We start from the raw sequence: 27,888 nt of genomic DNA, 5'->3' as shown, positions 1-27,888 counted from the left end.
AGTGGCACAATCTTCAATCTTGGCTCACTGCAACCTCTGCCTCCCAGGTTCAAGCGATTCTTCTGCCTCAGACTCCCGAGTAGCTGGGACTACAGGCACCCACCACCAAGTCTGGCTAATTTATTTTTAGTAGGAGGGGTTTTGCCATGTTGGTCAGGCTGATCTCGAACTCATGACCTCAAGTGATCTGCCGGTCTCAGCCCCCCAAAGTGCTGGTATCACAGGCATGAGCCACAGCACCCTGCCTGGCTCTGACTTTTACTAATGATGAATCAGCTTAATGCTCTGCATTTCCGACCTCTCAGGAATACAAAGAAATTCTCTGCTCAAGGACCATTTATATACTGTTTGTAGAAGGGTGGGGCAGCTCCCCCTGCCCCGTGGCACACACTGGCCACAGATGAAAGTGCCTGGTGGTGCTGGGCTCTCACCCGCAGTGGAACAATGCCTCATCTGTGCTTGCTTTCTATCACTGCTGTCAATACCACATGGGGTAAGGAACCAAAACCAGAACCCAACCTCAAACTGAAAGCACCCAGCCAGAGTTAGGGCACTGCAACACAGTCCCTCCCTGTTCCCAAGGGCTGACAAAAGGAGAACACAGCCCTGCTCATGTGTTTTGGGGGCCTATCTCCTGAGGAGTTCTAAGCACTCTCCGGCCTTGATCAACTTGATCAGGATCACACACATCTGGGGAAGAAGAGGGAAGGCACTTGTGTCACCTTCATTGGAGGGAGGAGAACCAGCCATTGTTGTCACCAGCACAACCCAAGTCTCTGATTCTGGGGTGAGTTGGGGGGTGCTCTTTATTCCAGCTGTGACATCTGCCATCCTGGCCCACACTGCTGGTACAAGAAGGTAGTGTTACAACTTAGCGACTCTGGGGTAAGTTCTCACAGCTACAAGGCGGAAGATTAGACGTCTTGTTTTAAAAAACCACCTTTGTGATAGACTTGTTTTTAAAAGCTTAGCCTCAGGAACATTTGTATTTTATTAGCTCAGCTACAGGCACAGAGATCTTGTGAGGAGACCTACCACCTATACCAACTTCTTTCAAACCCTGGCACTGGGGGAAAGGGACAGGAATGGAGGATGTCAGGTTTCTGAATAACTTTCCACTCCTGGCTTCAGCCTCCTCCCGGAACAGCGACTTTCCTTCAGGTGGGAACTGCACAGCTCTCGCTTCACTGCTGTGACTTCTCACAGTTCCTTCTGTTTGGTCTATGGCAAGGATTCAAGGCCCCACCCTCACTGAGAGTTTCTGCCACCACTGGCTCTAGCCTCTGGTGGTGTCCTATGTACCCTGGGGAAGCAGTGACTTGGGAGGAACTTGGGCTCACCCAAAACAATTGCCTACACAACCAGATGTTTTGGGTCTCACAGGATTTCACTGTGTAAGTCACCAAACACTTCTGAAAACCACCCTGGGAAGATTCCCGTGGAATATTAGTTTATACAAGAGGGAGTGAGAAAAGGAACTAAGTCTAGAAGAAGAAGAGCAATGGAAGAGTGAAACCTTGTCCTTTCAAGTACGTTTATCTTTGCGTTTTACAAAAATGCCGCTTAATTTGGTGTCCACACTTGAAGTTCAAGAGTTCTATCTGATCTCAGTAGTTCAAAAAGAAGAAAAGAATAGGAAGTGCCATGATCTTTTTTTTTTGAGACAGAGTTTCACTCTTGTTGCCAGGCTGGAGTGCAATGGCGTGATCTCGGCTTGCTACAACCTCCGCCTCCTGGGTTCAAGTGACTCTCCTGCCTGAGCCTCCCAAGAAGCTGAGATTACAGAGATGCACCACCATGCCTGGCTAATTTTGTATTTTTAGTAGAGATGGGATTTCACATGTTGGTCAGGCAGGTCTTGAACTCCTGACCTTAGGAGATCCGCCTGCCTCAGCCTCCCAAAGTGCTGGGACTACAAGTGTGAGCTACTGTGCCCAGCTTCTTTTTTTTTTTTTTTTTTTTTTTTTGAGACAGAGTGTTGCTTTTTGCCTAAGCTGGAGTACAATGGTATAATCTTGGCTCACTGCAATCTCTGCCTCTTGGGTTCAAGTGATTCTTCTGCCTCTGACTCCCAAGTAGCTGGGATTACAGGTGCCCACCACCACGCCTGGCTAATTTTGTATTTTTAGTAGAGACAGGATTTCACCAAGTTGGCCAGGCTGGTCTTGAACTCCTAACCTCAGGTGATGCACCCACCTCGGCCTCCCAAAGTGCTGAGATTGTAGGCATGAGCCACTGTGCCTGGCCCAGCCATGACTTTTAAACAGTTTCAGTTTCTTAATGGGAAGCTCTGGAGAAACCTAGGAAGCTTAAGGTTCTGTCCAGTATTTTGAATTCTGACCTTCTTGTGCCTTCAATAATTGTTCGTAGACACTGCTTGAAAACATCTTCAAATGGACTTGTCAGTAGACAGTTCTGCAAGAAAGGAAAGGAGATAGATTTAGAAGGCAGATGTTTGGTGTTTATTCACTTGTGTAACATTGTTAGGTGCCAGCTGTTGTGCTACGAGCTGAAGGAGACGCAAAGAAAAAGATGTGGTCTTTGTCTTAAGGAGCTAAGTTTGGTCAAAGGCAGGAGAGGAGATGTGGGAATTAATCCTCTTGAATGCAATCTGAGAGACTAAAAGGAAGAGTACTTTGAAATATTTTCCGTGGAACGTAAAATATCATGAGACAAAGGATCAGAGGTTCTAGACGTCAGCCATGGAGATGTCCCACCAAGGCCCATTCGTGTTTTATGCAAAGGACAGCAAGATATGAGTTATAAGCCTGGGGTATCAGCGAGGATAGGTACTTTCACAGGGCAGCCCATGACTTAGCACCTGCATTTGTGCAAGCGCTCTTGTGCCTTAGCACCAGGCATCACAAACAAAGGAACATTGGTACTGATATATTTATATGTCCCTCCCCTAGCTTCCAGACAGCCTTATATTCCAGTGAAAGAAAGCCCTGGGATTCAAGGTCTTTATTAATAAAGTGCCCTGCTAAAATGATTTTCTGATTAGCCACAGGAATTAATGTGTTTGTTACAGATGTGGGATAAACACTAAAAAATGAAAAGTGAGAGCCTGACTGAATGCAAGTACCTAGGAGCCCTTCCTGCCCCAGCCTGAGTCACTCACCTCCACTTGCTCATGCTTAGCATCCAGGAAAGGGCCAAACTGCAAGGGGAGAAACAAAGACATCAAAAGAACACATCAGAATCACATGTGTCTGTGAATGACTTCAGCTCAGCTCTTCTGACAGTTCTCTGCCCAGGGCCCATGTATCCCTCCAAGGCTGCCTGTAGAGCCTGGGACAGCTAGCAGATGGGCTGGCAGGGGCACCAAGCCAATTTCACAGGCAGGAGCATGTATGCCCCGGATGGAGGGCGGCTCCCAGGGCCCCATAACCAGCACTATTGTCCCCTATAACATTGGGTTCACGCCTGTAATTCTAGCACTTTGGGAGGCTGAGACGGGCAGACTGCCTGAGCCCAGGAGTTCAAGACCAGCCTGGGCAATATAGTGAAATCCTGTCTCTACAAAAAATACAAAAATTAGAAATGGTGGCATGTGCCTGTAGTTCAAGCTATTGGGAAGACTGAGGCAGGGAGGATAGGGTAGGATCACTTGAGCCCAAGAGATGGAGGCTGCAGTGAGCTGAGAATGCGCCACTGCACTCCAGCCTAGGCGACAGTCTTGCTCTGCCTCAAAAAAAGCCACACTGGACTTTTTTCTGACTTTCTAAACCTAGCAAAAGAAATTGACCACCATACTAACAGTATTTTGAGCTTTAAAAAGAGATTAGTCCAGAAGTTGGAGTAATGAGAAAGAGGTAAGAATACTGTAAAATCAATGAAGGGCGGTAAAAAAAAAAGTTCACCTTTTATTTCTTCTTCTTCTTATTATTTTTTGAGATGGAGTCTTGCTCTGTTGCTCAGGCTGGAGGGCAGTAGTGCAATCTTGGCTCACTGCAACCTCCACCTTCCAGGTTCAAGCGATTCTCTTGCCTCGGCCTACCAAGTAGCCGGGAGTACAGGTGCCTGCACCATACCTGGCTAATTTTTCTGTATTTTTAGTAGAGACAGGGTTTCACTATGTTGGCCAAGCTGATTTAGAACTCCTGCCCCCCTCAAGTGATCCTCCTACCTCAGCCTCCCAAAGTGCTAGGATTACAGGCGTCAGCCACTGCGTGCAGCCAAAGTTGGGTTTTTCAATTTAGCGAAGGCCTATAGATCATGTATACCTCTCCAAAGACATAACAAATGAAAAGATATTTTCTAAAAGGAGGAGGAACTGACATGCTTCCTAAAAATTTAGAGCTGCATTAAAACTGTTTTCCAAGGCCATCTCCTCAGCTTTCCCACTGGTGCGTCTTACCAGGATGCAGACATCTGGCCGGTCGTGGTTGATGACGGCAATCAGGTCGAGGAGGGGGTCATATGTGATGCTGTCAGATGTGGTGTATGGCCCACAGGCAACCAGCACCATGGTTTGCTCAAAGTCTAAGACAGAGGATTGTGGGTCTTGATTAGAAGAGGACTGGCATTAGAGTGGTGGGAGGAGAAAGGACAATTAGGGGAAAATGCCACAGGGGTGAACTCATTGAGTCCTTTATGTGTGCAAGTCTGGGGACCCAAGGTGAGGAAGACCTCATGTCCATCCTCCAAGAACACTCCACTAGGTGGTAGAGGCAGAGACAGGCAGGTTTGCTAATACTTGGAACACGCAGTTGGCACTTTATGAGCGGTGCACATGAAAGATTCCAGGAAAGTGGCAGTCAGAAAGAAGGTACAAGGTAGGATTTGCTTACACTTTTGAGAATTTTTGGGGATCAAGGGCAAGGCAGGGTACAGAACAGCATTGAGACCTGGGTGTGGTCAGTGTTAGGAAATGTCTGGTGGTCCAGTGTGGCTGTAGAATGGAGGGTACTGAAGAGCCCAGAGAGACTTGCTGGGGTCAAAGGCCTGGAACAGGAGACTCCAGGGTGACAGGGTACAGGGGCCACCTATCACGCTTTGCCCTTTGTCTAACAGCAGCTGCTTTCCTTTTGGAGAATCAGCCCTCCCCTCCACAAGGCAGTCCACATAGGGCTGTAAATTGGGTGCTCTGTCTTCCTCTAGCCACGGGCAGGCACATGACCCAGTTTAGGCCATTCACTCTCTTTCCAGGGTCTGCAATCTTGAGGTGAACTATCCAAGGAGAGAGCTACTATTCCAGCCGAGGTGCCCAGATGAGACAGCAGGGGAATTCCTGCTACCTGGATGCTAGAGTTCCTGGGCTTTCATCCCGGTTCCAAGCCTGGGTTTCTAGCCACTTGTCCAGTCTGTGAGCTATCTGGATCTCCCCTAATAAATTCATGCTTTCTTATCAGTCTGAGCCAGTATCTGTAGCTTACAACAACAAAGATCCCTGGCTTCTTAATATGCTGTTGTTTAGTTTCTTGTTGTTGCTATAACAAGTTATTGCAAACTTGGTGCCTTAAAACAACACAATTTTGGCCAGGTGTGGTGGCTCAAAGCCTGTAATTCTGGCACTATGAGAGGCTAAGGTGGGAGGATCCCATGAGCTCAGGAGGTTGAGACCAGCCTGGGCAACATGGTGAAACCCTGTTTCTACAAAAAATACAAAAATTAGCTGGGCATGGTAGTGTGCACCTCCTGGGCCCACTACTTGGGAGACTGAAGTGGGAGGATTGCTTGAGCCTGGGAGGTTGAGGCTGCAGTGAGCTGTGATCATGTCACTGTACTCTAGCAAGACTCTGTCTCATTTAAAAAATAAAAAAGCCAATTAATTTATTATCTTACAGTTCCAGAGGTCAAAAATCCTAAAATGAAGGTGTGGGCAGGGCTGAGTTCCTTCTGTCTGGAGGTTCTAGGGAGGAATCTATTTCCTTGTCTTTTCCAGCTTCCAGAGGCCACCTCCATTCCCTGGTTCATGGCGCCATCTTCATCGGCAAAGCCAGAAGCCTACCATTTCTCTCTTTTATTTTTAAATAAAATGATTCTTTAAAAAAAATTTTTTTTTTTTTTAAATGGGGTTTCACCATGTTGGCCAGGCTGGTCTCGAACCCCTGACCTCAAGTGATTCGTCCATCTCAGCCTCCTGAAGTGCTGGGATTACAGGCATGAGCCACCATGCCCAGCAAATAAAATTTTTCTTGAGGCTTCTTCAAATCACAGCAGCTTAACATTTCTAAGCTCCGACTCTGATTCTCTTGCCATTCCTCTTATAAGGACCTTTGTGGTTATAGTGGGCCTACCTGATAATCCAGGCTAATTCCCCCATCTCAACAGCTTAACTGAATCACATGGCCAAAAAGTCTCCTTTACCATGTAAGGTAAAATATTCACTGGTTCCAGGGATTCCTGGGGCTAGAATTCAGTCTACCATAGCAATATTACATGGATTGAGACAGAGCCTTCAAGGGGAAGAGAAGGTTTCACGTGGTGGTGGGGTAGGGGACAAGGTTAAGTTTGGCTCTGAGAAGCCTACAGGAGATGTAAGCCCCAGTGTCAGCAACAAGTGCTTGGAGAGCGAGGACCGTGTCTTATTCTGTATCTCCATGAGTGCCTCGTTTAAGTTCTTGCACAAAATAAGTGCATTAACAACCTGTTAAACGGCTTCCAAGGCTTCCCTGGTGTATAACTTAGGCTCCTGGTATCTCAGCCAGGTTGATTTCATGACCTGAAGTTGATCTGACTAGCTAGGACTACAGACGCGTGCCACTGCCCAGCTAAATTTTTTAAATTTTTAGTAGAGACAGGGTCTCCCTGTGTTGCCCAGGCTACTCTCCAACACCTGAGCTCAGCCCACACTGATGTAAAATTCTTTTTGAAATCGCACATCTTTTTCCTTTCCAAGACAATCTTCAAAAATACCCGTTAAACATTAGTCTTTAAACAACATTGCAATTCTCGCATCTGATAAAATAGATTTCAAAGCAACAAAGATATAGTGGTAAAAGGATCAATGCAACAGTAAGAGCTAACGATCCTAACACCAAGATGCATAAGACTCATAAAGAGATTTAGACTCAACGAGACAGAAAATTAATAAGGATATCCAGGACTTGAACTCAGATCCGGAACAAGTAAACTCAATAAATATTTATAGAGCTCTCCACTTTAAATACAAAAAATATACATTCTCCACCTTAAATACACAAAATATTGATCAGCCATTATTAACACCCATTTTTAGAATAAAGCTTCATTCCCGTTCTCTCTCCCTCTTTTTCTTCCTCTCCGTCACTCCTTAAACAAACAAACAAACAAACAAAAAAAAAAACATGTGGCCAGGCGCGGTGGCTCATGCCTGTAATCCAAGCACTTTGGAGGCCAAGGCGGGTGGATCACCTGAGGTCGGGAGTTCAAGACCAGCCTGACCAACATGATGGTGAAACCCCATCTTAAAAAAAAAAAAAAAAAAAAAAATTAAAAAAAAAAATAAATAAACAACATGCTTCATGTAGGCAGAACTCAGGCAATAGGACAACCAATGCTCACTGGGCTCAGACCAGGGGTCTTATGGCAAAAAGCCTACGAACTCACTGATGGGGGTGCTCTCACCAATTGGTCACATTGCTCTTCAGCAGCTGCTGCAGCTTTCTTCGGCTCGGGAAATTGTACTCCTGGACTCATGTCCAACACCCTCATTGTTGGGAAAATAATATTTGAACCAAAACTCACCTCCATCCTCTTCGGTGGGCTGATAAAATGGAAGTGGCACACCCTAAAAACAGGGGAAAAGCTCAAGTAAGGTCTTGCACTGGGCATAGCCTTGGTAAGGAAAGGGGAGGGCACTGGGTTGGGGGCGGTGCAGGTGTGTGATGGGCAGACAGTGGGGAGGAGCCAGAGGGCAGCAGAAGGATGTGCCTCTGTCTTGCTCCTTGGATCTGATGGGACCTGCCACTTTTCAATAGCGCTCAGAGGAGAAAGAAACGCAGGTAACGGGAGGTCACTACTCAACTGTCATAAAACACCCAGCAATAAGTGGGAGCAAAACAGGTGCCTGAAATATCAGTGTACTTCTAGGCAAGGATGGGACAGAAGGGTGTCTTGCTACTTTTCCTGGCATTCTATGAAAATCTCTGGAAGATTGTTGCCTAGAGCAGTGATAAGTAAGCTTATGCCGGAGCCAAATCTGGCTGCAGACCACTATTTAAATCAAGTTTTATTGGAACACAGCCACGGTCATCTGCTTAAGAGTCCTCTAGGGCTGCTTTTGTAGACGAAGGCAGAGTTGAGTCATTGTGATAGAGACCATACCGCTACCAAGTCTAAAAGAGATACTGCTGGCCCTTTACAGAAAGAGTTTCCTGACCCCTGGCCTAGGGGTAGGCTCCCACTTATAGATGGAGAACTGACTAACAAATAAATGGGCTCCTAAAAAGGACCAGTTTCCACAACAGACAGCTTCATACTTTGCCTGAAGCAAACCAAGAGGCAAGTGGGGGAACCACTGTGTACCTCGTACAGTTTGGTGGCAACAAGTTTCCTACCAGTGGTGTTGATTCCTTCCATAATTACAACCTGAAAGGCAAGAAACAAACAGGATTGCTAAGCAGAAGACATCAATGAAGTCTGGAATATATTATTTTGAGGCAATTAAAAGCACTGTCCAACTACTCTCATTTTGTAATTGTAAACTTGGGGCATTTTTCTAGAAAACAAATTAAGGGCGTTGCGTTAGCAATAATAATTATGCTCTATATTAGCGATCTGATATTCACCACAATCCTATGAGGTAAGAATGTTATTTCCATTTTGAGAATGAAGACACTGTGGCTTAGGTTAAGTACCTTGCCCACAGCCATGCACCTCGTGGAGTTGGGATTTGAGGCCAGGCAGTCTGGTCCCAGAGCCTCGGTGAGAGCATGGGTGAAATGGGAATCCCTGCTCCAGGGCACATGCTCCAGCCACACATCATGGCAGCAGAGACAGGAACTGAGGAGCAGCCATGCATGGCACAGCATGTACACTACAAGCATAAAGAGTGCGCCTGCATCCTGGTGGAATTCCTCCAATCTCACCTGTCCGGGAAACAGAGAATATTCCTTAAGTTCAGATAAATCCACTGGAATTTGAGCACCCGAGGAATGTTCCCGGTCTCCCTCAAGAATCACTGACTTATTGTTCAGCTTCCCGTTGCTATCACAGCCAATCTGGCCCAGCAGGGTGACAGGCTCCTACCAAAGGAAGGTCACAGCATAAGAATGACAGTCTTTGGAGCAGGTGCTCAAAATCTGATGTCAACAGGGTGAATAGCAAAACAAACTACAAACAACAAGTACATTGTTTTTGGCAGGGCATTGCTTTGACCCTGAGGTGACTACAGCTCATCACTGGCTCTCAGGATGGAGGAACTCTGAAAGGGCATCTTGTCCACCCACCCACCCAGCACCTGAGCCCTCCTACAAGGCTGCCTAAGTGTGAGCATCTATAGTGTAGGGGAACTTGCCTCTGGATGACCACCGCACCCCATCCTCACCACCCCAGAGCAGCCCACTGTCTTTGGATAGCTGTATCTACTTAATAATAGCTAACATTTCTTGAGCTTACTAAATACCATGCACGCTTCTAAAATGTATTCTTATGCATTTTATATGTATCAACTCATTTAATCCTCACCACAGCCATCAAGTGGATATTACTGTACTCATTTTACAGATGAGGAAAACAAGCAACAGAGAGGTTAGATGACTTCGTCAAGGTGGGTGAAGCTTGGGTTTGAGACCAGAAGTTTGGCTCCAGAGCCATATATTTAGCCACATACCATACAACCTCTTAACAAGAAGTTCTTTATTAAACTGAGCTAAAATCTCTCTCCCCATGGCTTCTGCTGTTCTGTTCCCACTCTTGGGAGAAAAGAGGAAGTCTCATCTTTCCCATGTGATTATGCATTCCTGCCTTCCTTCAATTACTTCCTTACAAGTCCTCCAAAACTTCCTTCTATGACACAGTTCTGCATCACTTCCCCAATTGGTCATTCTTTCTTTTTTTTTTTTTTGAGACAGAGTTTCGCTCTTGTTACCCCAGTTGGAGTGCAATGGTGCGATCTCAGCTCACCACAACCTCTGCCTCCTGGGTTCAGGCGATTCTCCTGCCTCAGCCTCCTGAGTAGCTGGGACTACAGGCACGTGCCACTGTGCCCAGCTAATTTTTTTTTTTTTGTATTTTTAGTAGAGACAGGGTTTTACCATGTTGACCAGGTTGGTCTCAATCTCTTGACCTCGTGATCAAAGTGCTGGGATTACAGGCGTGAGCCACCGCGCCCAGCTGGTCATTCTTTCAATGTAAACATTGACAAAGGTACTCTAAAGAAACTTCTAGAACACATTTCCCCTTAGATTAGAAATGTTCTGGAGAGAAAGCACTGGTATATACACCAGATTAAACTATGATATAAAGATACTACTGGCAGCAGTTTGTCTATAACAACAGACTAAAAAACCAGGGGAGAGCCTGTGAGTCATTGACTAGAGAACAAGACTCTGAAAACCCCACCCTCGCTGCAGTCCTTTTATCTCAATACTTGAATGCTTCTATTTGTGGGAAATCCCCAGGGAGCTACCTGTCTCACCACCAGGGGAAACAAGGCCTTCAATCTCTGCTTATGTGCAAGATTCTAATCCAGGTGGGAAGAAAATAATGCTCTGTCACAAAACCAGACAGCACTTACAAATCTTTCTTCAGAAGGGCCCATTTTCCCAAATTCAACCAAGATAGATGTTCAAACTAGAACACGGACAAGAAGTGAAAAAGGAAGCAACAAGGGTGCCTCTTGGTCATCAATTTTAAAATGTAATATTACTTAGTAAGAACTATTGGAGTAACTCTTACCTGTGCTGGGGCTAGCAAAGGAGTGAAAACCTCAATCTTGTAATGTTCCTTGAGTTCGCTGCCAAGTTCTTCTATCTTATAGGTCAGAACTGCAATCCCAGAAGTGGAAAAAGAGTATTATGTTTAAGACATTTCATTTGCCAAGAAGAGAAAATACAGCACATTGTAAAATATTAAAGTCAGTCGTTTTACAGAAGCAGGAAGGGTGCCTGGGACATCTGGCCAGTTTAAACCTTCTAAAACCCTTGCCAATTTCCTGATATTTGGTTGCTGAGTCTGGCCTTCCATCTGGCCACAGGAGACCCCATAGCACAATCCTAGGGAATCAGCATGAACCCCACCTCATCCCCAAGTCTGCCCTTTACTCAGGTCCTCACTGAGGTTTTAGGCAAGTCAAGGCCAACCTGAAGAAGGCTCCTAAGGAAGAAGGCATGGCTATCTTTAAGTCGAATTCCTTTACATTGTTCAATTTTTTGCTGCTGGGAATGGTCGTGTGCTTTTTAAGCAAAGTGAAATGAATTGGGACAATTACTGAGAGTATCGCCAGTGTCCCTCCATTACTAGGACTTCCATGAGGACATCTACCAACTCATATATTCAAAGACAACCTTGGAACTTGTTCTACCAGCCTAGCTGAAGCTTTGTTACTCTAAACCCTTCCAGGTGGTTTTATATCCACTGGAATTTCAAAGGGAAAAACAATCACCTTCTCGAATGTCTGGGAGCTTCTGAAACATGGATTTGTAGCTCCCAGTTAGTGCCTCTGGACACCCCAAGACCTTCAGGTTGATGTTTCCAGCTCCTCCTCTCCCAGACCAAGACACTCCCTGTGCTGAGCCAAAGGAGGTAACCACTTCTCCTCGGTTACTTCTTGAGTTATATTTCTGGGAGGGAGTAGCACTAATTGGAAGCAAAAACAGAGTAACATTACTGTGTTCATATGTAAAGGGAGAGAGGAATCCAATGAGGTTCTTTTGGAAATGGGGACTGGAGAAAAGGAATGTAGCCTCATAATTTTTATATTGAATCAGTTTAACGAGGTTGGACATACCCAGACCTTTAAGGAATTTCAGGAATGAAGGGTTGAGGAATACCAGGCTGAGGAATACCAAACATTTTTAGAGAAGCTTAGAGACAGAAACGTATTTTAAAAGGTTGTCGTTATCTTGGGATTAAAACTAAGCAAGGCAAAAAAAAATCTCCAAACTCGGAATTGATTAAAAGGCAAACTTCAAACTCCATCTTCTTCATCTTGTAAATTGTTACTGTTTATTAGAGCATCGTCTGAGCCTGGAACGCGGATAAGCCAAACTTGCTGAGCATATATAAAAACTCACAATATAGTTCAAGGTAGAAACCATAAAGTGAAGCTAAAATTAATCAGCTTTTCCCAGTGTCTATGGAGGCAGAGAAGTAATGAATTAACAGTCTGCTGATGTGCAAATGTTCCCATTTTTCCAGGCTCAACTGCCAAGTTCTCACATTTCCACTCCCTGACAGTAAAATTACACCTCTCAAGAACACATGGCTATTGCTGATATGCTTAGATGGCAGCAAGGTCTTCTAACCCTCTGGTTGTAAACACATCATACAGAGAGGTCTCTCTCAAACAGGCTTTGTTTAATGCACTGAAACTTGACAGGAACCAGTTTTATGTGGGGCACTGCTGCAATTAATGCCATCATCCTTTCTTTCTACAGAGGCTACAGAAAATGAGCTCGATTAATTATCTCAATCTCCAGTGCCACCTCTGCCTGAATAATTTAGAAGTTACTTTTGTAAATTACAAAACCAGTTTCTGCTGTCAGCTTTATCAGTGTGCATTAAAAAATGACTAGGCAGCATTTTGCCAACTTCTCCAAGCTCTTCCCTGGGAAGCATCACGAACCAGCCATTATAACAGGCCCTTTAATGCAACAAGATGCTCATATGAGGCCAGCTGTAAACAGTGACAGGTTTCAGAGATTGTCTTTACATTTGGAGAATATAACTCCTGAAACGGTGCTGGCATGTCTATAAGAACCATCCCTACATACCAGGTTGCAAAGATGCTCTTGTTAAGTCTAGAAAGCTTTCTTCCAAAAAGTTTGAGAACTCCCCGAAGCAGCAGCAGACCACCCTAAAGTAAAACTGTCCTTCAAGATCCAAATACTGCCAGGTGTGGTAGCTTATGCCTGTACTCCCAGTACTTTGGAAGGCTGAGGTGGGGAGATTGCTTGAGGCCAGGAGTTCAAGACCAGCTTGGGCAACATAGTGAAACCCCGTCTCTACAAAAATTATCTGGGCTTGGTAGCATACGTCTGTAGTCCCAGCTACTCAGGAGGAAGGCCAAGGCTACAATGAGCTATGATGGTGCCACTGCATCTACCTTGGGCAACACAGTGAAAGCCTATCTTAAAAAAAAAAAAAAAAAAAAAAAAAAAAAAAAGGCCGGGTGTGGTAGCTCACGCCTATAATCCCAGCACTTTGGGAGGCTGAGATGGGTGGATCGTGAGATCAGGAGATCGAGACCATCCTGGCCAACATGGTGAAACCCCGTCTCTACTAAAAATACAAAAATTAGCTGGGCATGGTGGCGCGTGCCTGTAATCCTAGCTACTCAGGAGGCTGAGGCAGAAGAATCACATGAACCAGGGAGTCTGAGGTTGCAGTGAGCCGAGGTCACACCACTGCACTCCAGTCTGGTGACAGAGTGAGACTGTGTCTTTAAAAAAAAAGAAAGAAAGAAAAAACAATCCAATGATCACTCACCTTGAATGACTGCAGAGCTTCTATCACCACCTTTGTAAAGTTATAGAGCTGAAAAGGCTGGGCACTGTGGCTCACGCTTGTCATCCTAGGACTTTGGGAAGCCAAGGCAGGTGGATCTCTTGAGGTCATGAGTGCGAGATCAGCCTGGCCAACATGGTGAAACCCTGTCTATACTAAAAATACAAAAATTAGACTAAAAAAAAAAGTGATAGAACTGAAAAATGTTAAGCTCTGGTTCATCTAGAAGTGATCCAAGTAGAGATAGTGACTCCTGGCAACTGGCGTTTCCCCAAAGGGTTAATACTACTGCTCCGGAGCCTCATCTTGATGCGGAAGCTCCTAAAAACCCATCTGCTCAGCAGAGCTCTTGCCTATGGAATTCTCTAATATGTGTCATTTACGGATTTCAAAAAATTACATATGATCTTTGTGGATTTATGTGCAATGGTGGCAGAGGGACAAAATACCAATTAAGTCAGTGCAGATTCACAGTGACAAAAAAACTCTCAGAAACTAGTTGTAACCTGAGTAAGAAACAATAACAGGTTGTGAGACATCATGAACAAAAATATGTGCTTTTCTTTAAAAAAAATAAACACTTCAGATGAGAAGAAAGAAAAAGAAACCCAACAAAACACAAACTAACAGAAGCAGGTGGAAACCTGCTGGCCTCTACTGACAAGACCTGTTAAGACTCTTAGACTTCTGAATAGGCGGGTTGTTTTCAATAGAAGATATCAGTTCCTGATCTAGGAAAGGAGCCATAGAAAAGTAGGTGGAAAGTGAGCTTCCTTAATTACCGTAAGAAACAGTAATTTTCCACAGAGAAAGGGACAGCAAGGAAGGCAGACAGCAATAGGCTTTCCAGTCAATTCACTGCAGATGTACACGCCCACCTATAGTTGATGAGTAACTTTGCTGTTACCTTCACCAGATAGCCAGAGAAAGGGGAGGGGGGGCCTGCTTTACGGCACTTGAATTAATTATGATCCATACCTTGGAGAGAAACTTGATGGTGAGAGGAGCTGATGGGGGCTACGAGTTGACACACTCCTTTTTGTTAGGGGGGTTTCTGGGGTGGAGATAGCTCGCTTCTGAGAACCCTAGGGAAAAAAAAGGAAAACAAAATCTCAGTCATACTAGACTCAATACTAATTTGGTGTATAGTTCCTTGGAAGAAAAGGGAGAGCATGTCCAAATGAAGGCACAAAATAGGACTGGTGAGTTCTCTTCAGGCCCCATCATCCAAGCATAAACTCTCTCTCTCTCTCTCTTTTTTTTTTTTTAAAGAGATGGGGGTCTCACTGTGTTGCCCAGGCTGGAGTGCAGTGGCTATTCACAGGCACGATCCCACTACTGATCAGCACAGGAGTTTTGACCTGCTCCATTTCTGACCTGGGCTGGTTCACCCCTTCTTAAGCAACCTGGTAGTCCCCTGATCCTGGGAGGTCACCATCAAGCACAATCTCAAAAGAAATCTTCAACAGCTGTGACCAACATTCAGGACACTGTCTCTATTTTGAAGGCAATTATGAAAAACTGCCAAAAAGGACCATCAGGCAGGTAATCTGTGCTGCCAAATCTTTCATATGTTTACTTTCTGTCCCCACCTCTCTCTGTTTTCAAACAGATCTGAGTTTTGAAATGCATAGATTTGATCTACAGGGACATATTTTCCTGAGAAGGAATGAGACCACATTACTACTTACTCTGGCAAACTCTACCACACATTTTCAAAGGAAATGACTCCAACCAGATAACAAGGCTGAGCTCATACTTGAAGAACTAGCAAACACCTCATTGATGGTCACTCCTTTTTTTTTTGACTCATCAACAAGAATCCAAAGATAAGCCCAGAATGGAGGATAAAACCTATAGTCCAGAGACCTAGTGCTCCCTAAAGTCCAAGATAACTGACTGTACTAGAGAAAACACAAAATCCTTGCCTGGATAGCAGCCAGGAAGCCAACTCATCTGCAGCTTTCCCTGCCCTAGGGCTCCTCCTGGCTGCGAGTTTAAGAAGTTATACTGCCAAGTGGTCAACTGGTGGCAACTACAGGACAAAGCACCAGAGAACAGATTCAAAACCATCGTTAGTTAGGTAGCTGCAATGGAAAACAAATTAAAAAAACAAATCTCTTATTCTACTACCCTGATATAATAACTAGTTTTGAATATTCCTTAATGGTATTTTAATATCTTTCTAGGCCAGAGGTAGTGGCTCATGCCTGTAATCCCAGCACTCTGCGAGGTCAAGGTGGGAGGACTGCCTCAGCCCAGGAGTTTGAGACCAGCGTGGGCAACAGTGAGACCTCACGTCTGGGGAGAAAAAAAAAAGCCAGGCATGGTGGCTTATAATTTGTATATTAAAATAACAAATATAAAAATTATAGTCATAATCTTAGCTTAAATATAAACCTAAGTTTTATGTACTGATTTTTTTAACTTAGTATTAATTATGAACATTTTCCCAAATTATTACATTTTTAGCACAGTGGTGAGATCTCAGCTCACTACAACCTCAGCCTCCTGGGTTCAAGTGATTCTGCCGCCTCAGCCTCCCTCTCAGTTCAAGTGATTCTGCTGCCTCAGCCTCCCAAGTAGCTGGGATTACAGGTGCATGCCACCACATCCAAATAATTTTTGTATTTTTACTATAGATGGGGTTTCGCCAATTTGACCAGGCTGGTTTCAAACTCCTAACCTCAAGTGATACACTCACCTTGGCCTCACGAAATGCTGAGATTACACACATATGCCACTGCACCTGGCACAATCTTTATCCTTTTTTTTTTTTTTTTGATTTGGAGTTTCACTCTTGTTGCCCAGGCTGGAGTGCAATGTGCAATCTTGGCTCACTTCAACTTCTGCCTCCAGGGTTTAAGCAATTCTCCTGCCTCAGCCTCCTGAGTAGCTGGGACTATAGGCATGCTAATTTTGTATTTCTAGTAGAGATAGGGTTTTGCCATGTTGGTTAGACTGGTCCCAAACTCCTGACCTCAGGTGATCCACCTGCCCTCCCAAAGTGCTGGGACTACAGATCTTTATCTTTTTAAGTAGCTACATTATTTTATTAAATTGACCTACAATGATTTACATAATTACTTCTCTATTGCTGGATTATGGGTTGCCTGCAATTTTCAGTGATGATAAGTAATGCTTATTCTCAGGTGAAAAGTTATTTGGCAAATTAAGATTTTAAATTAAAAAAAAAAAACAATGCTAAAATGCACATTTTCATGCATACAGCTTTTCCCATTACGTTGAATTATTTCTTCAGAAGACTTTTTTGTTTGTTTGTTTCCCTAGGGAGAATTACTGGGTCAAAGGGTAGAAAAAGATTTTATGATTTTGGCCAGACATGGTGGTTCATGCCTGTAATCCTCCTAGCATTTTGGGAGGCTGAGGCAGGAGGATCACTTGAGCTCAGGAGTTCAAGACCAGCCTCAGCAACATCGTGACAGTCTTTTTTTTTTATTATAATAAAAAAAGATTTTATAATTTTAACACATTTCCTCAAACTATCTCCCAAAAATATTCTCCTAATATACAGTGGGCTACGGTACTCTAGGGCCAATGCTGTGGGGCAGGGATGATATTTTGAGAGAATGACAGTCTGTCTCACAGGACATGGCAAGGTGATGGCACTTTAGTAAACAAGGCATAGTTTGGTGTTCTAGTCCTAACCTCAGTGGTAAAAGCTAACAGTGTTCACCAACTCCAGTCCCGGTTCTCAGGGATGTGCTCTCTTTAACCAAGCTCATAAGATTCATTATTAACACTTAATGCTGGTTTCTTCTTTTCTTTTTTGAGATGGAGTCTTGTTCTGTCACCCAGGCTGGAGTGCAGTGGCATGATCTCAACTCACTGCAACCTCCATCTCCCTGGGGTGGCAAGGGATTCTCCTGCCTCAGCCTCCCAAGTAGCTGGTATTATTACAGGCATGTGCCACCACACCCAGCTAATTTTTATATTTTTAGTAGAGACAGCATTTTACCATGTTGGCCAGACTGGTCTCAAACTCCTGATCTCAGATGATCCATCCGCTTCACAGCCTCCCAAAGCGCTAGGATTACAGGTGTGAGCCACCACACCCGGATGGTTTCATCTACATTTTTTTTTTGAGACAGAGTTTCACTCTCATCACCCAGGCTGCAGTGCAGTGGCATGATCTCAGCTCACTGCAACCTCTGCCTCTCAGGTTCAAGCAATTCTCCTGCCTCGGCCTCCTGAGTAGCTGGGATTACAGGCACCTGCTGCCACAACTGACTAATATTTTTATATTTTTAATAGAGATGGGGTTTCACCATGTTGGCCAGGCTGGTCTCAAACTCCTGACCTCAGGTGATCTGCCCATCTTGGCCTCTCAAAGTGCTGGGATTACAGGCACAAGCTACCACGCCTGGTAGGTTTCATAATTTCTAGTGAGAAATGTAGTCACCAATGGTACCTTATTCTTATATCTGAGGGTAAGGACATTCTCATACCCAGAGAGAAAATCAAATTATAACCAAGGATGGCAGTTTATTAATTTACTAGAAATATAATTGCCAAGCGTATGGGAACGTTAAGTCCTCATGCTAACACATTCTCTCCTGTTAGGGCACATGGCAGCCAAATCATAAGCAGATTTATGGTGAACACGGAGGCAAAAGAACAGTTGTCAACTGCACAGGTGAAAGGCTTAATAGTGATAAGCTAAAATCACTGACATATCATATTTACCTCTATAGCAGAGGGACACCTGTTCTCAAGACCTGACAAGGGCCAGGCAACCTCAGCCTGGCACTGTTTGCGTGGAAAGGCAAATAGTTCACACTTTGACTATTTTATCATGCTGCCATTGCTGCATGGCCTAACAGTGACTGAACAATTTCCACGTGATGGGTACTGTTCTAAGCATTTTACATATCTCTAGGCCAGACACTTACTGTTTGCTCAACCTTTCAATCCAACTCATTTAGTGTGAAATTCACAGTCACAAACATTTTTTTTTTGAGATGGAGTCTGGCAGTGTCATGACCTCGGCTCACTGCAACCTCCGCCTCCTGAGTTCAAGTGGTTCTCCTGGCTTAGACTCGAGTAGCTGGGATTATAGGCGCCTACCACCATGCCTAGCTAATTTATTATTTTGAGTAGAGATGGGGTCTCACCATGTTGGCCACGCTGGTCTCGAATTCCTGACCTCAAGTGATCCACCCACCTCGGTCTCCCAAAGTGCTGAGATTACAGGCATGAGCCACTACACGCAGCCTCATAGTAACAAATTTTGATTTACAAGTTAGTCTCCCACGTATTTCCATAGCAAGAATGGGGTATCCTAAATATGGGATTTCAGTCATTGGAAGGGTATCTACTTTTGCACCTGGCTTTTGCATCAGTCTACTGAGAGCCAGGTTACCATGAGTCAGACTCTAAGAATATGATCAATTCTGAATACATAGACAAATTAGATAAAATTCTGGATTTGTGAAGCTGTCAACTTGATAAAACTGTGGTGGTCCTGTTGGTATTGCAATTCAGATCCTACCTAGAGAGCCAACCACACTCCCTTATTCAGAGGTCTTTCAACAACTATTAATGTGCCAGGGTGCTAGGAAAACAGCAGCAAGTAAAAACAAAGTCTCTATTCTCAAGGAGATTCCATTCTAATGTAAGAAGACAGACTAAAACAAAAAAGCAAGTATGTAGGCCGAGTGCGGTGGCTCATGCCTATAATCCTAGCACTTTGGGAGGCTGAGACAGGCGGATCATGAGGTCAAGAGATCGAGACCAGCCTGACCAACATGGTGAAACCCCGTCTCTACTAAAAATACAAAAATTAACCGGGCATGGTGGCAGGTGCCAGTAATCCCAGCTACTCAGGAGGCTGGGGCAGGAATCGCTTGAACGCAGGAGGCAGAGGTTGCAGTGAGCCAAGATTGCGCCACTGCACTCCAGCCTGGGTGACAGAGCAAGACTCCATTTCAAAAAAAAAAAAAAGTAAGTATATACATGTTTGATGGTAATAAGTCCTATGGATAAAAATAAAGGAAGAAAATAAAATAGACGAGGGAGTTTGTTCTTTTAGGCAGGCTTGTTCCCTGTGACAAGGAGACATAGGAAGTGGACGTACATTTGGCATGGCAGAAGGAGAGAGCAAGGAGGAGTCTGGAAAGAGGACAGAGGGAGGAAGGGGCCAGCTCCTACAGAACTTCATACATGCTGGTTCAAACTTTGGGTATTAGGAGTAAAGATGGAAAGCCAGTGGGAGAAATGTAAGGAAGAAAACCTGACCTTTCACTGGAAAGGAGCACTCTGGCTTCTGGGTAGATCTGGTTAGAGGTAGACATGAAAGAACGAAGCCAAGGACTAGTTAGGAGGCTGTCCCAATCATTCAGAAGGAGACAATGATACTGTGAACCTGGTGGTAGCAGTGGACCTCATGGTGGCTGTGGAAGTGGTAAGAGGTGGCCAGATCCCGGAGAGGGATGACAGGAATAAGTTGGAGATGGGGTGTGAGAGAAAAAGGATTCAAGGAGGTTTCCAAGGCTCTTGGCCTGAACCAATAGAAGAATGGAGGTATCCTTCACTAGGATATGGACTCAGAAAACTACTTTATGGGGAAAATCAAATGAATTATAGTCTCTCCAATCTGAAGAAACTCTAACAAACACCTAATTATTTATTTTAATACTATATGTACCTGGTTTTGTGTTAGCAACTTCATAAGGCACATTTTTGGCTTTCTTGCTCTCCACAGGCATATCTAAACTATTTCCCTTCTTTCTTCTTGAGATAGCGTCTCATTTTGTCACCCAGGCTGTAGAGCAGTGGCATGATCTCTGTTCATGGAAGCCTCAACCTCTTGGGCTCAAGTGATCTTGCCACCTCAGCTTCCCAAGTAGCTGGGACTTGCAGGTGTACACCACCATACCCAATTTTTTTTTTAAAATTATTTTTATAGAGATGAGGTCTCACTGTGTCGCCCAATGTGGTCTTGAACTCCTGGGCTCAAAATCCTTCTGCCTTGGTCTCCCAGAGTACTGGGATTGCAGGGATGAGCCACTGCACCCAGCCCTTACCTTCTTTCTTATGATGTAATTTACTTTGAATAATTAAGGCTCACTCCACGTTCATGAATTTCTAGAAATTTATTTAGTTAGTATAAAGAATAATTACTATTCTGAATATATTGCATAGGGCCTGGTGTTTTAACTATTCACTTCCACTTCAAGCCCGCCAAGCTGGGGGATATTGCGCACTGGCTGTCAGCTTCCTGAGGGCAGAGCCCATCCGTGTCTGTTTCAGTGTCTAGTGCAGTACATACTTATTGCTGGATAACTGAATGAATGAATCCTGATATTATGGATAAGGAAAGACTGGCTCAGAGATAAAACAACTCACTCAAGGCCACCTAGGGCTTCTGACTCAGACTTTGAAGGCAATGCTTTTTCACTACCCTACTTGACCTTCCGCACTGGGATCTAACACAACTGAATTATTCAATCATAGTATAAAACTACGCAACTATTTAAAAAGGGAAATTACGGAGTAATTACAGTTATAGAAATGTTTCATGTTGTGCTGAGAAAAGCAGGATAGCTATATGTTTATAAGTACTGCCATTATGTAAAACATTTAGACATATGATCAGAAAGGAAGCTCTATAAGAGGAAATATAGTAGGAAATGCATGAGTGGTTGATTTTTTTCCCTCAGATCTTCAAATGTTGTGATAACCGATTTTAAAGTGCTGCTTGTAAAACACTGTTTACTTACCTTTGAGGGTGTGGTATACGAGTTCAAGAGGATTTCCTCTTCTTCTTCCACTTCAATTCTAAGAACACTGGTTAAGAAAAACGATAATAAACTTGCATATAAGGCAAGGGCTGACTGTTATAACAAATCTCAATATTAGGTAATTTTTACAATTTATTGTTAATATTATTATTTTTTGAGATGGGGTTTCCTCTGTCACCCAGACTAAAGTGCAGTGGTGTGATCTCAACTCACTGCAACTTCTGCTTCCTGGGTTCAAGCGATTCTCCTACCTCAACCTCCCAAGTAGCTGGGTCTACAGGTGTGTACCACCATGCCCAACTAATTTTTTTTTTTTAATTTGTCCTTTGGCCGGGCACAGTGGTTCACACCTGTAATCCCAGCACTTTGGGAGGCTGAGGCGGGCAGATCACCTGAAGTCAGGAGTTTGAGACCAGCCTGTCCAACATGGTGAAACCCCGTCTCTACTACAAAAAAAAAAAAAAAGTCAAAATTAGCTGGGCATGATGGCACAAACCTGTAATCCCAGCTACTCTGGAGGCTGAGGCAAGAGAATCACTTCAAGTTGAAAGGTGGAGGCTGTAGTGAGTCAAGATCGCGCGACTGTACTCAAGCCCGGGCAAAAGGAGCGAAACTCCATCCAAAAAAAAAAAAAAGAAATTTGTACTTTTGGTAGAGATGGGGTTTCACTGTGTTGCCCAAGCTAGTCATGAATTCCTGGGCTCAAGTGATCTGCTTGCCTCAGCCTCACAAAGTGCTGGGATTACAGGCATCAGCCACCATGCCTGGCCTAATTATTTGTTTTTAAATTACACATGCATCTACAGACAAATTATAAAATACAACATGTAGCTTGATGCAAAGACCTTCAGCAGAAAGGATACAGCTCTTGAATGGAAACAATGTCTCTAACTCCCGCATGGCCAGTGTCCTTGCAGGCACTGTGCCGGGCTTTGGACAATCTTTTGCTCAGAAACTGAAAAAGAAAAAATAGTGAATACATTACTTCATAGTCAAATAATAGCAGAGGCATTTTCCAAAGCCTTGAGATAATAAAAGGTCTTCAAAATATAATCAAAGACATGACATTCCTCAAAGAATTAAGATATATACAGACTAAAAACAAAGATACCCCATGACTAACACATAACAATCTTAATAATACCAATTATTTGGTGAAGACTTATCACCTGCTGGGCATAGTTTTAAGTGCTTTATGTCCATTCTCATTTAATTCTTTTTTTTTTTTTTTTGAGACAGAGTTTCGCTCGTTACCCAGGCTGGAGTGCAATGGCGCGATCTCGGCTCACCGCAATCTCCACCTCCTGGGTTCAGGCAATTCTCCTGCCTCAGCCTCCCGAGTAGCTGGGACTACAGGCATGCGCCACCATGCCCAGCTAATTTTTTGTATCTTTAGTAGAGACGGGGTTTCACCATGTTGACCAGGATGGTCTTGATCTCTTGACCTCGTGATCCACCCGCCTCAGCCTCCCAAAGTGCTGGGATTACATAATTCTTTTATTATTTTTTTTCTTGAGATGGAGTCTTGCTCTGTTGCCCAGGCTGGAGTGCAGTGGTATAATTTCAGCTCAATGCCACCTCTGCCTCTTGGGTTCAAGTGATTCTCCTGCCTCAGCCTCCCGAGTAGCTGCGACTACCATGTGCTACCATGACTGGCTAGCTTTTGTATTTTTAGTCAACGTAGTTCCACCATGTTGGCCAGGCTGGCCTCGAACTTTTGACCTCAGGTGATCCACTCGCCTCAGCCTACCAAAGTGCTGGGATTACAGGTGCCTGGCCCATTCTCATTTAATTCTTTTTAACAGTCATAAAAAATACAAATTATTAGACCCAATGACAGAAGAGGAAACTGAGGCTCAGGGACACTAAGTAGTTGGTCCAAGCTCATGGTGGGCCTGGAATCCAGGTCTGACTCGAAATCCCACAGTCTTCTCAACATAACACAGTGTCTTCCCTGTAGAGCAGAAATGGAGAATCGCGTTTTTAGTTTGCTTTCATTTTGTTCTTACCTCATGCTCAAAAGAGTTCAGGACCTCTGAGGTAAGGCCATCTTTACGTGTGCTGGTGCAGAAGGCTATAAGTTCGCTTACCATTCCCTCCTCATTCTGTCCATACTGGACACAAAGCTCTACCACTGTAGGAAGGAAAATTGGACAAGTGAAAACTCAGTTAATTTATCTCAGCGAAAAGCATAAACAATCCTGTTTACTCAATCAGTGTTTATGCAGAATCTCTTAGTGACAGGCATTGTTTTGGGCAATGAGAAAGAAGACAGAAGCATCCTTGTCCTCACAAAGCTTACTACCAGGGGAGAAGAGGGCAAAATCAGGGGGACCAATTAAGAGAATCATGACAAAGCCCAGGTGAGAGATGACGGTGGCTTGGACCAAGATGGTGGCAGTGGAGATGGCGAGAAATGGTTGAACTCTGGATAGGACTTTACAAACTGAAAGTAAAGCCTGTGGGATCTGCTAACTGAATGTAAGGTGTGAGAAAAAGAAGTCAAGGATGATGCTGATATTTTTAGCCTGTACAAAAGGAAGAGTGGCGTCCCTATTATCTGAGATGGGGAAAAGAGCAGGAGGAACTATTCTGGGGAGAGAGAGGAGATACCAAGAGCTTAGTCTTAGACATGCAGAGTTTGAGATGCCATTTAGACATACAACTGGAGACAGTAGGCTGTTGAAAAGACCAGCCTGAAGTTCAGGCAAGAGGTCCAGGCTGAGATATAAATTTGGGAACCATCAGTAAATACATGGGATATAAAGCTATGAGACCCCAGGTGAGATCACCAAGGGAGTGAGCATATCTAGAAGGGAGAAAAGAGCCCAGACTTGAGTCTTGGGGTGCCTCAGGGCCTCTGAGGATGAATCTGCAAAGCCTGAGAAGCGGTGACACAAGCAAAACTGAAGAAAAACTAGGAGTAAGCTGGGTGCGGTGGCTCACGCCTGCAATCCCAGCACTTTGGGACGTTGAGGTGGGCTGATTGTTTGAGCCCAGGAATTCAAGATCAGCTTGGGCAACATGATGAAACCCTGTTTCTACAAAAAATACAAAAATTAGCTGGGCTTGGTGGCACGTGCCTGTAGTTCCAACTACTTGGGAGCTGAGGTGGAAAGATTGCTTGAGCCAAGGAGGTTGAGGCTGCAGTGAGCTGTGATTTGGCCATTACACTCCAGCCTGGGCAACAGAGCAAGACCCTGTCTCAGAAAAAAGAAAATGAAAAACAAGTAGTGTCTAAGATGGTAAGAGAACAATGTGTTTAAAAAAAGAAAAAATGACAAACGGTCAAGTGCCACTGCTAACTCAAAATGAGGACTGAGAATTCATCACCAGATTTTAGCAAAGTGAAAGTCACTGGTAACCTGGAGTAGAGAAGTGGTGGCAACAAAAGAACTTACTGAAATGGATTTAAGGAGGAAACATTTAAAGATGGCAAGACCCGTGCTCGCCTCTGCAGTACTTATACTAAAACTGGAACAATACAGAGAAGATGAGCACGGCCCCTCTGCAAGGCTGACATGCAAACTTGTGAAGCGTTCCGTATTTTTGGGTGAAGGATATGAACAGACACTTCTCAAAATAAGACATTTATGCAGCCAACAAACATATGAACAGAAGCTCCTCATCACTGGTCATTAGAGAGATGCAAATCAAAACCACATTGAAATACCATCTCATGCCAGTTAGAATGGCAATCATTAAAAAATCTGGAGACAACATATGCTGAAGAGGATATAGAGAAATAGGAACACTTTTACACAGTTGGTGGGAGTGTAAACTATTTCAACCATTGTGGAAGACAGTGTAGCCATTCCTCAAGGATCTAGAAATAGAAATTCCATTTGACCCAGCAATCCCATTACTGGGTATATACTCAAAGGATTACAAATCATCCTATTAAAAGATACATACACACCTATGTTTACTGCGGCACTGTTCACAATAGCAAAGACTTGGAACCAACCCAAACGCCCATCAATGATAGACTGGATAAAGAAAAAATGGAACATATACACCATAGAATACTATGCAGCCATAAAAAAGGATGAGTTCATGTCCTTTGCAGGGACATGGATGAAACTGGAAACCATCATTCTCAGCAAACTGACAAAAGAACAGAAAACCAAACACCATATGTTCTCACTCATAAGTGGGTGTTGAACAATGAAAACACATGAACGCAAGGAAGGGAACATCACACACCTGGGCCTGTCAGGGGGGTGGGGGGATAGGGGAGGGATGGCAGGGAGTTGGGGGCTAAGGGAGGGATAGCATTAGGAGAAATACCTACTGTAGATGACAGGTTGATAGGTGCAGCAAACCACCATGGCACGTGTATACCTACGTAACAAACCTGCATGTTCTGCACGTGTACCCCAGAACTTAAAGTGAAAAAAAAAGATGTCAAGACCCTTTTGAGGTCTGCTGTAACTGGGAAGGAGAGAGCTGGAGTGGGAAGTAGGGTCAACAGAGTATTTTAAAGGCAGGATTGGAAGCATATTTCTATGCAAGTAGGAAAAAAATGTTGTGGAGAGAAAAATAGAAAATATGTAAGAGAGGAGAATTACCAGTGATGTCCTTAATTAGGCAAGAAGGAATGGGGTTTAGGACTCAAGTGGAGAGCTTGGATTTTGCTAGGAATATGGAGAGTTTATTCGTTGCAATAGGAAAACAGGCTAGGTATATGCCACAGATATGGGTCAGTGAGATGTAATGGTAGTGGCTGACAGAAGTTGCCTAATGCTTCTATTTTTTTTTTTTTTCAGCAAAAAATAGAAGTTTGTCAGCTGAGAGTGAAGGTGGGACAGAAGGATGTTAAAAGAGGAGAAGGTGGAAAATAGTAATCTGGAAGACTCAGAGTGAAGAGACGAGGTGCTGGGCATGGTGACTCATGCCTGTAATCCCAGCACTTTGGTAGGCCAGGGTGGATGGATCACCTGAGGTCAGGGGTTCAAGACCAGTCTGGCCAACATGGTGAAACACCATCTCTACTAAAAATACAAAAAGGAGCCGAGTGTGGTGATGTGGACCTATAATCCTAGCTACCCGGGAGGCTGTGGCAGGAGAATTGCTAGAACCTGGGAGGTAGAAGCTGTAGTGAGTCAAGATGACACCATTGCACTCTAGCCTGGGTGACAGAGGGAGACTGCATCTCAAAACCAAAACCAAAAAACGGCCAGGCTCGGTGGCTTACGCTTATAATCCCAGCACTTTGGGAGGCTGAGGCGGGAGGATCATGAGGTCAAGAGATCAAGATCATCCTGGCCAACATGGTGAAACCCTGTCTCTACTAAAAATACAAAAAATTAGCCAGGTGTGGTGGTGCACACCTGTAGTCCCAGCTACCCAGGAGACTGAGGCAAAGGAATCGCTTAAACCCAGGAGGCAGAGATTGCAGTGAGCTGAGATCATGCCACTGACTATACTCCAGCTTGGCAACAGAGCGAGACTCCATCTCAAAAATAAAAAAAAAAAAAAAGAGACTGGGGAAATACGGTTGACTGTCAGAAAACATTAAGGTGCCATTGAGGCTACTGATAATCCAAAGTCCATAATTCCAAAGCCACGCCAGTTTAGCCCTACGTGAGAGATGGAAGCAACTGTGATCTTGGCCTGAAGCCTTTACAAATTTGGTTCATATAACTAATTACTCTTGTGTTGATTTAATGCTTACCATGTAAATTTCTGACTATAATAGCTTTTCCACTTAAGCTTACTTTCTAAAAGTGAAGGGCCGGGCACAGTGGCTCATGCCTGTAATCTCAGCACTTTGGGAGGCTGAAGTGATTGGATCACTTAAGGTCAGGAATTCAAGACCAGCCTTGGCCAAGCCTTCTTACCCCATCTCTACCAAAATATATATACATATATATTAGCCGGGCCTCGTGTCAGGTGCCTGTAATCCTGGCTACTTGGGAGGCTGAGACAGGAGAGTTGCTTGAACCCCAGAGGTGGAGGCTGCAGTGAGCTGAGATCGCGCCACTGCACTCCAGCCTGGGAGATAAAGCAAGACTCTGTCTCAAAAAAAAAAGAGAAGGCACTGGGCCTGAAGACTTGAAGTATTCTGGTTTCTGAACGGAATTTCTCACCATAAATAAACATGTTTGCATTCTCTTTTTCTATATAAGAAGTTCAAAGTGTTGAGTGGTTAAGGCAGGTGCACATTCATACCGATTCTAGAACTTCCACATCTCCCAAGCTTTGCTTCAAATAACTCCTTACACTGCTCTACAGCTTGACCAACACGATGGACTCCTATACTGGAGCACTGGACTCTGCGGCAGGACACCTGGCTTCATAGACAGCTCAGGCAATTCGCTTTCCTTGTCTGTTTCTCCATATGTAAACAGAGGGAGCCAACAAGCTCCCTAAAGCTCCTTCCGAAGCTCAAATTCAATTTTAGGAACCCACCTCAGGGGATTCATATTTGCACAGAACCACCAACAGCTGTGATGAGAACTGATGGATCAGCAGAGGTTTACGGTGTAGGGAAAGGCAGGAGCCAAGAATAAAGAGCTACATATCAAAA

At 44.2% G+C, this 27,888-nt stretch overlaps 1 protein-coding gene, 1 long non-coding RNA gene and 1 other non-coding gene across 4 annotated transcripts in view; 2 read left to right on the top strand and 1 right to left on the bottom strand.

The window, feature by feature from the left end:
* Positions 1-27,888, bottom strand: part of POLA2 (DNA polymerase alpha 2, accessory subunit) — a 34,139-nt gene that overhangs the window by 5,430 nt on the left and 821 nt on the right. Inside the window, exons 2-13 of the mRNA XM_002755525.5 lie at positions 23,366-23,490; positions 22,220-22,311; positions 21,336-21,393; positions 14,572-14,678; positions 11,531-11,724; positions 10,825-10,913; positions 9,015-9,170; positions 8,452-8,514; positions 7,672-7,714; positions 4,361-4,485; positions 3,122-3,160; positions 2,342-2,415 (exon numbers count right to left, since the gene is read on the bottom strand). Of these exons, the coding sequence (XP_002755571.1) occupies positions 2,342-2,415; positions 3,122-3,160; positions 4,361-4,485; positions 7,672-7,714; positions 8,452-8,514; positions 9,015-9,170; positions 10,825-10,913; positions 11,531-11,724; positions 14,572-14,678; positions 21,336-21,393; positions 22,220-22,311; positions 23,366-23,490 (1,165 nt within the window). The remainder of the gene's footprint in view (positions 1-2,341; positions 2,416-3,121; positions 3,161-4,360; positions 4,486-7,671; positions 7,715-8,451; positions 8,515-9,014; positions 9,171-10,824; positions 10,914-11,530; positions 11,725-14,571; positions 14,679-21,335; positions 21,394-22,219; positions 22,312-23,365; positions 23,491-27,888) is intronic.
* On the top strand, positions 617-27,888 carry LOC108593878 (uncharacterized). 2 transcript variants are annotated; one of them, XR_013523479.1, is made up of 2 exons: positions 617-787; positions 26,126-27,888. It is a non-coding gene; the product is annotated as an uncharacterized LOC108593878 (long non-coding RNA). The 2 variants fall into 2 exon arrangements; XR_001914528.4 differs by lacking the exon at positions 26,126-27,888 and adding an exon at positions 5,152-5,353.
* Positions 24,801-24,907, top strand: LOC118145905 (U6 spliceosomal RNA). Its single transcript, XR_004731390.1, has one exon. It is a non-coding gene; the product is annotated as a U6 spliceosomal RNA (small nuclear RNA).

This window comes from Callithrix jacchus, chromosome 10 (assembly GCF_049354715.1).
Source record: "Callithrix jacchus isolate 240 chromosome 10, calJac240_pri, whole genome shotgun sequence".
NCBI lineage: Eukaryota > Metazoa > Chordata > Mammalia > Primates > Cebidae > Callithrix > Callithrix jacchus.
Note: the sequence above shows the minus strand (reverse complement) of the source record. Positions and strands in the feature narration are given on the sequence as shown.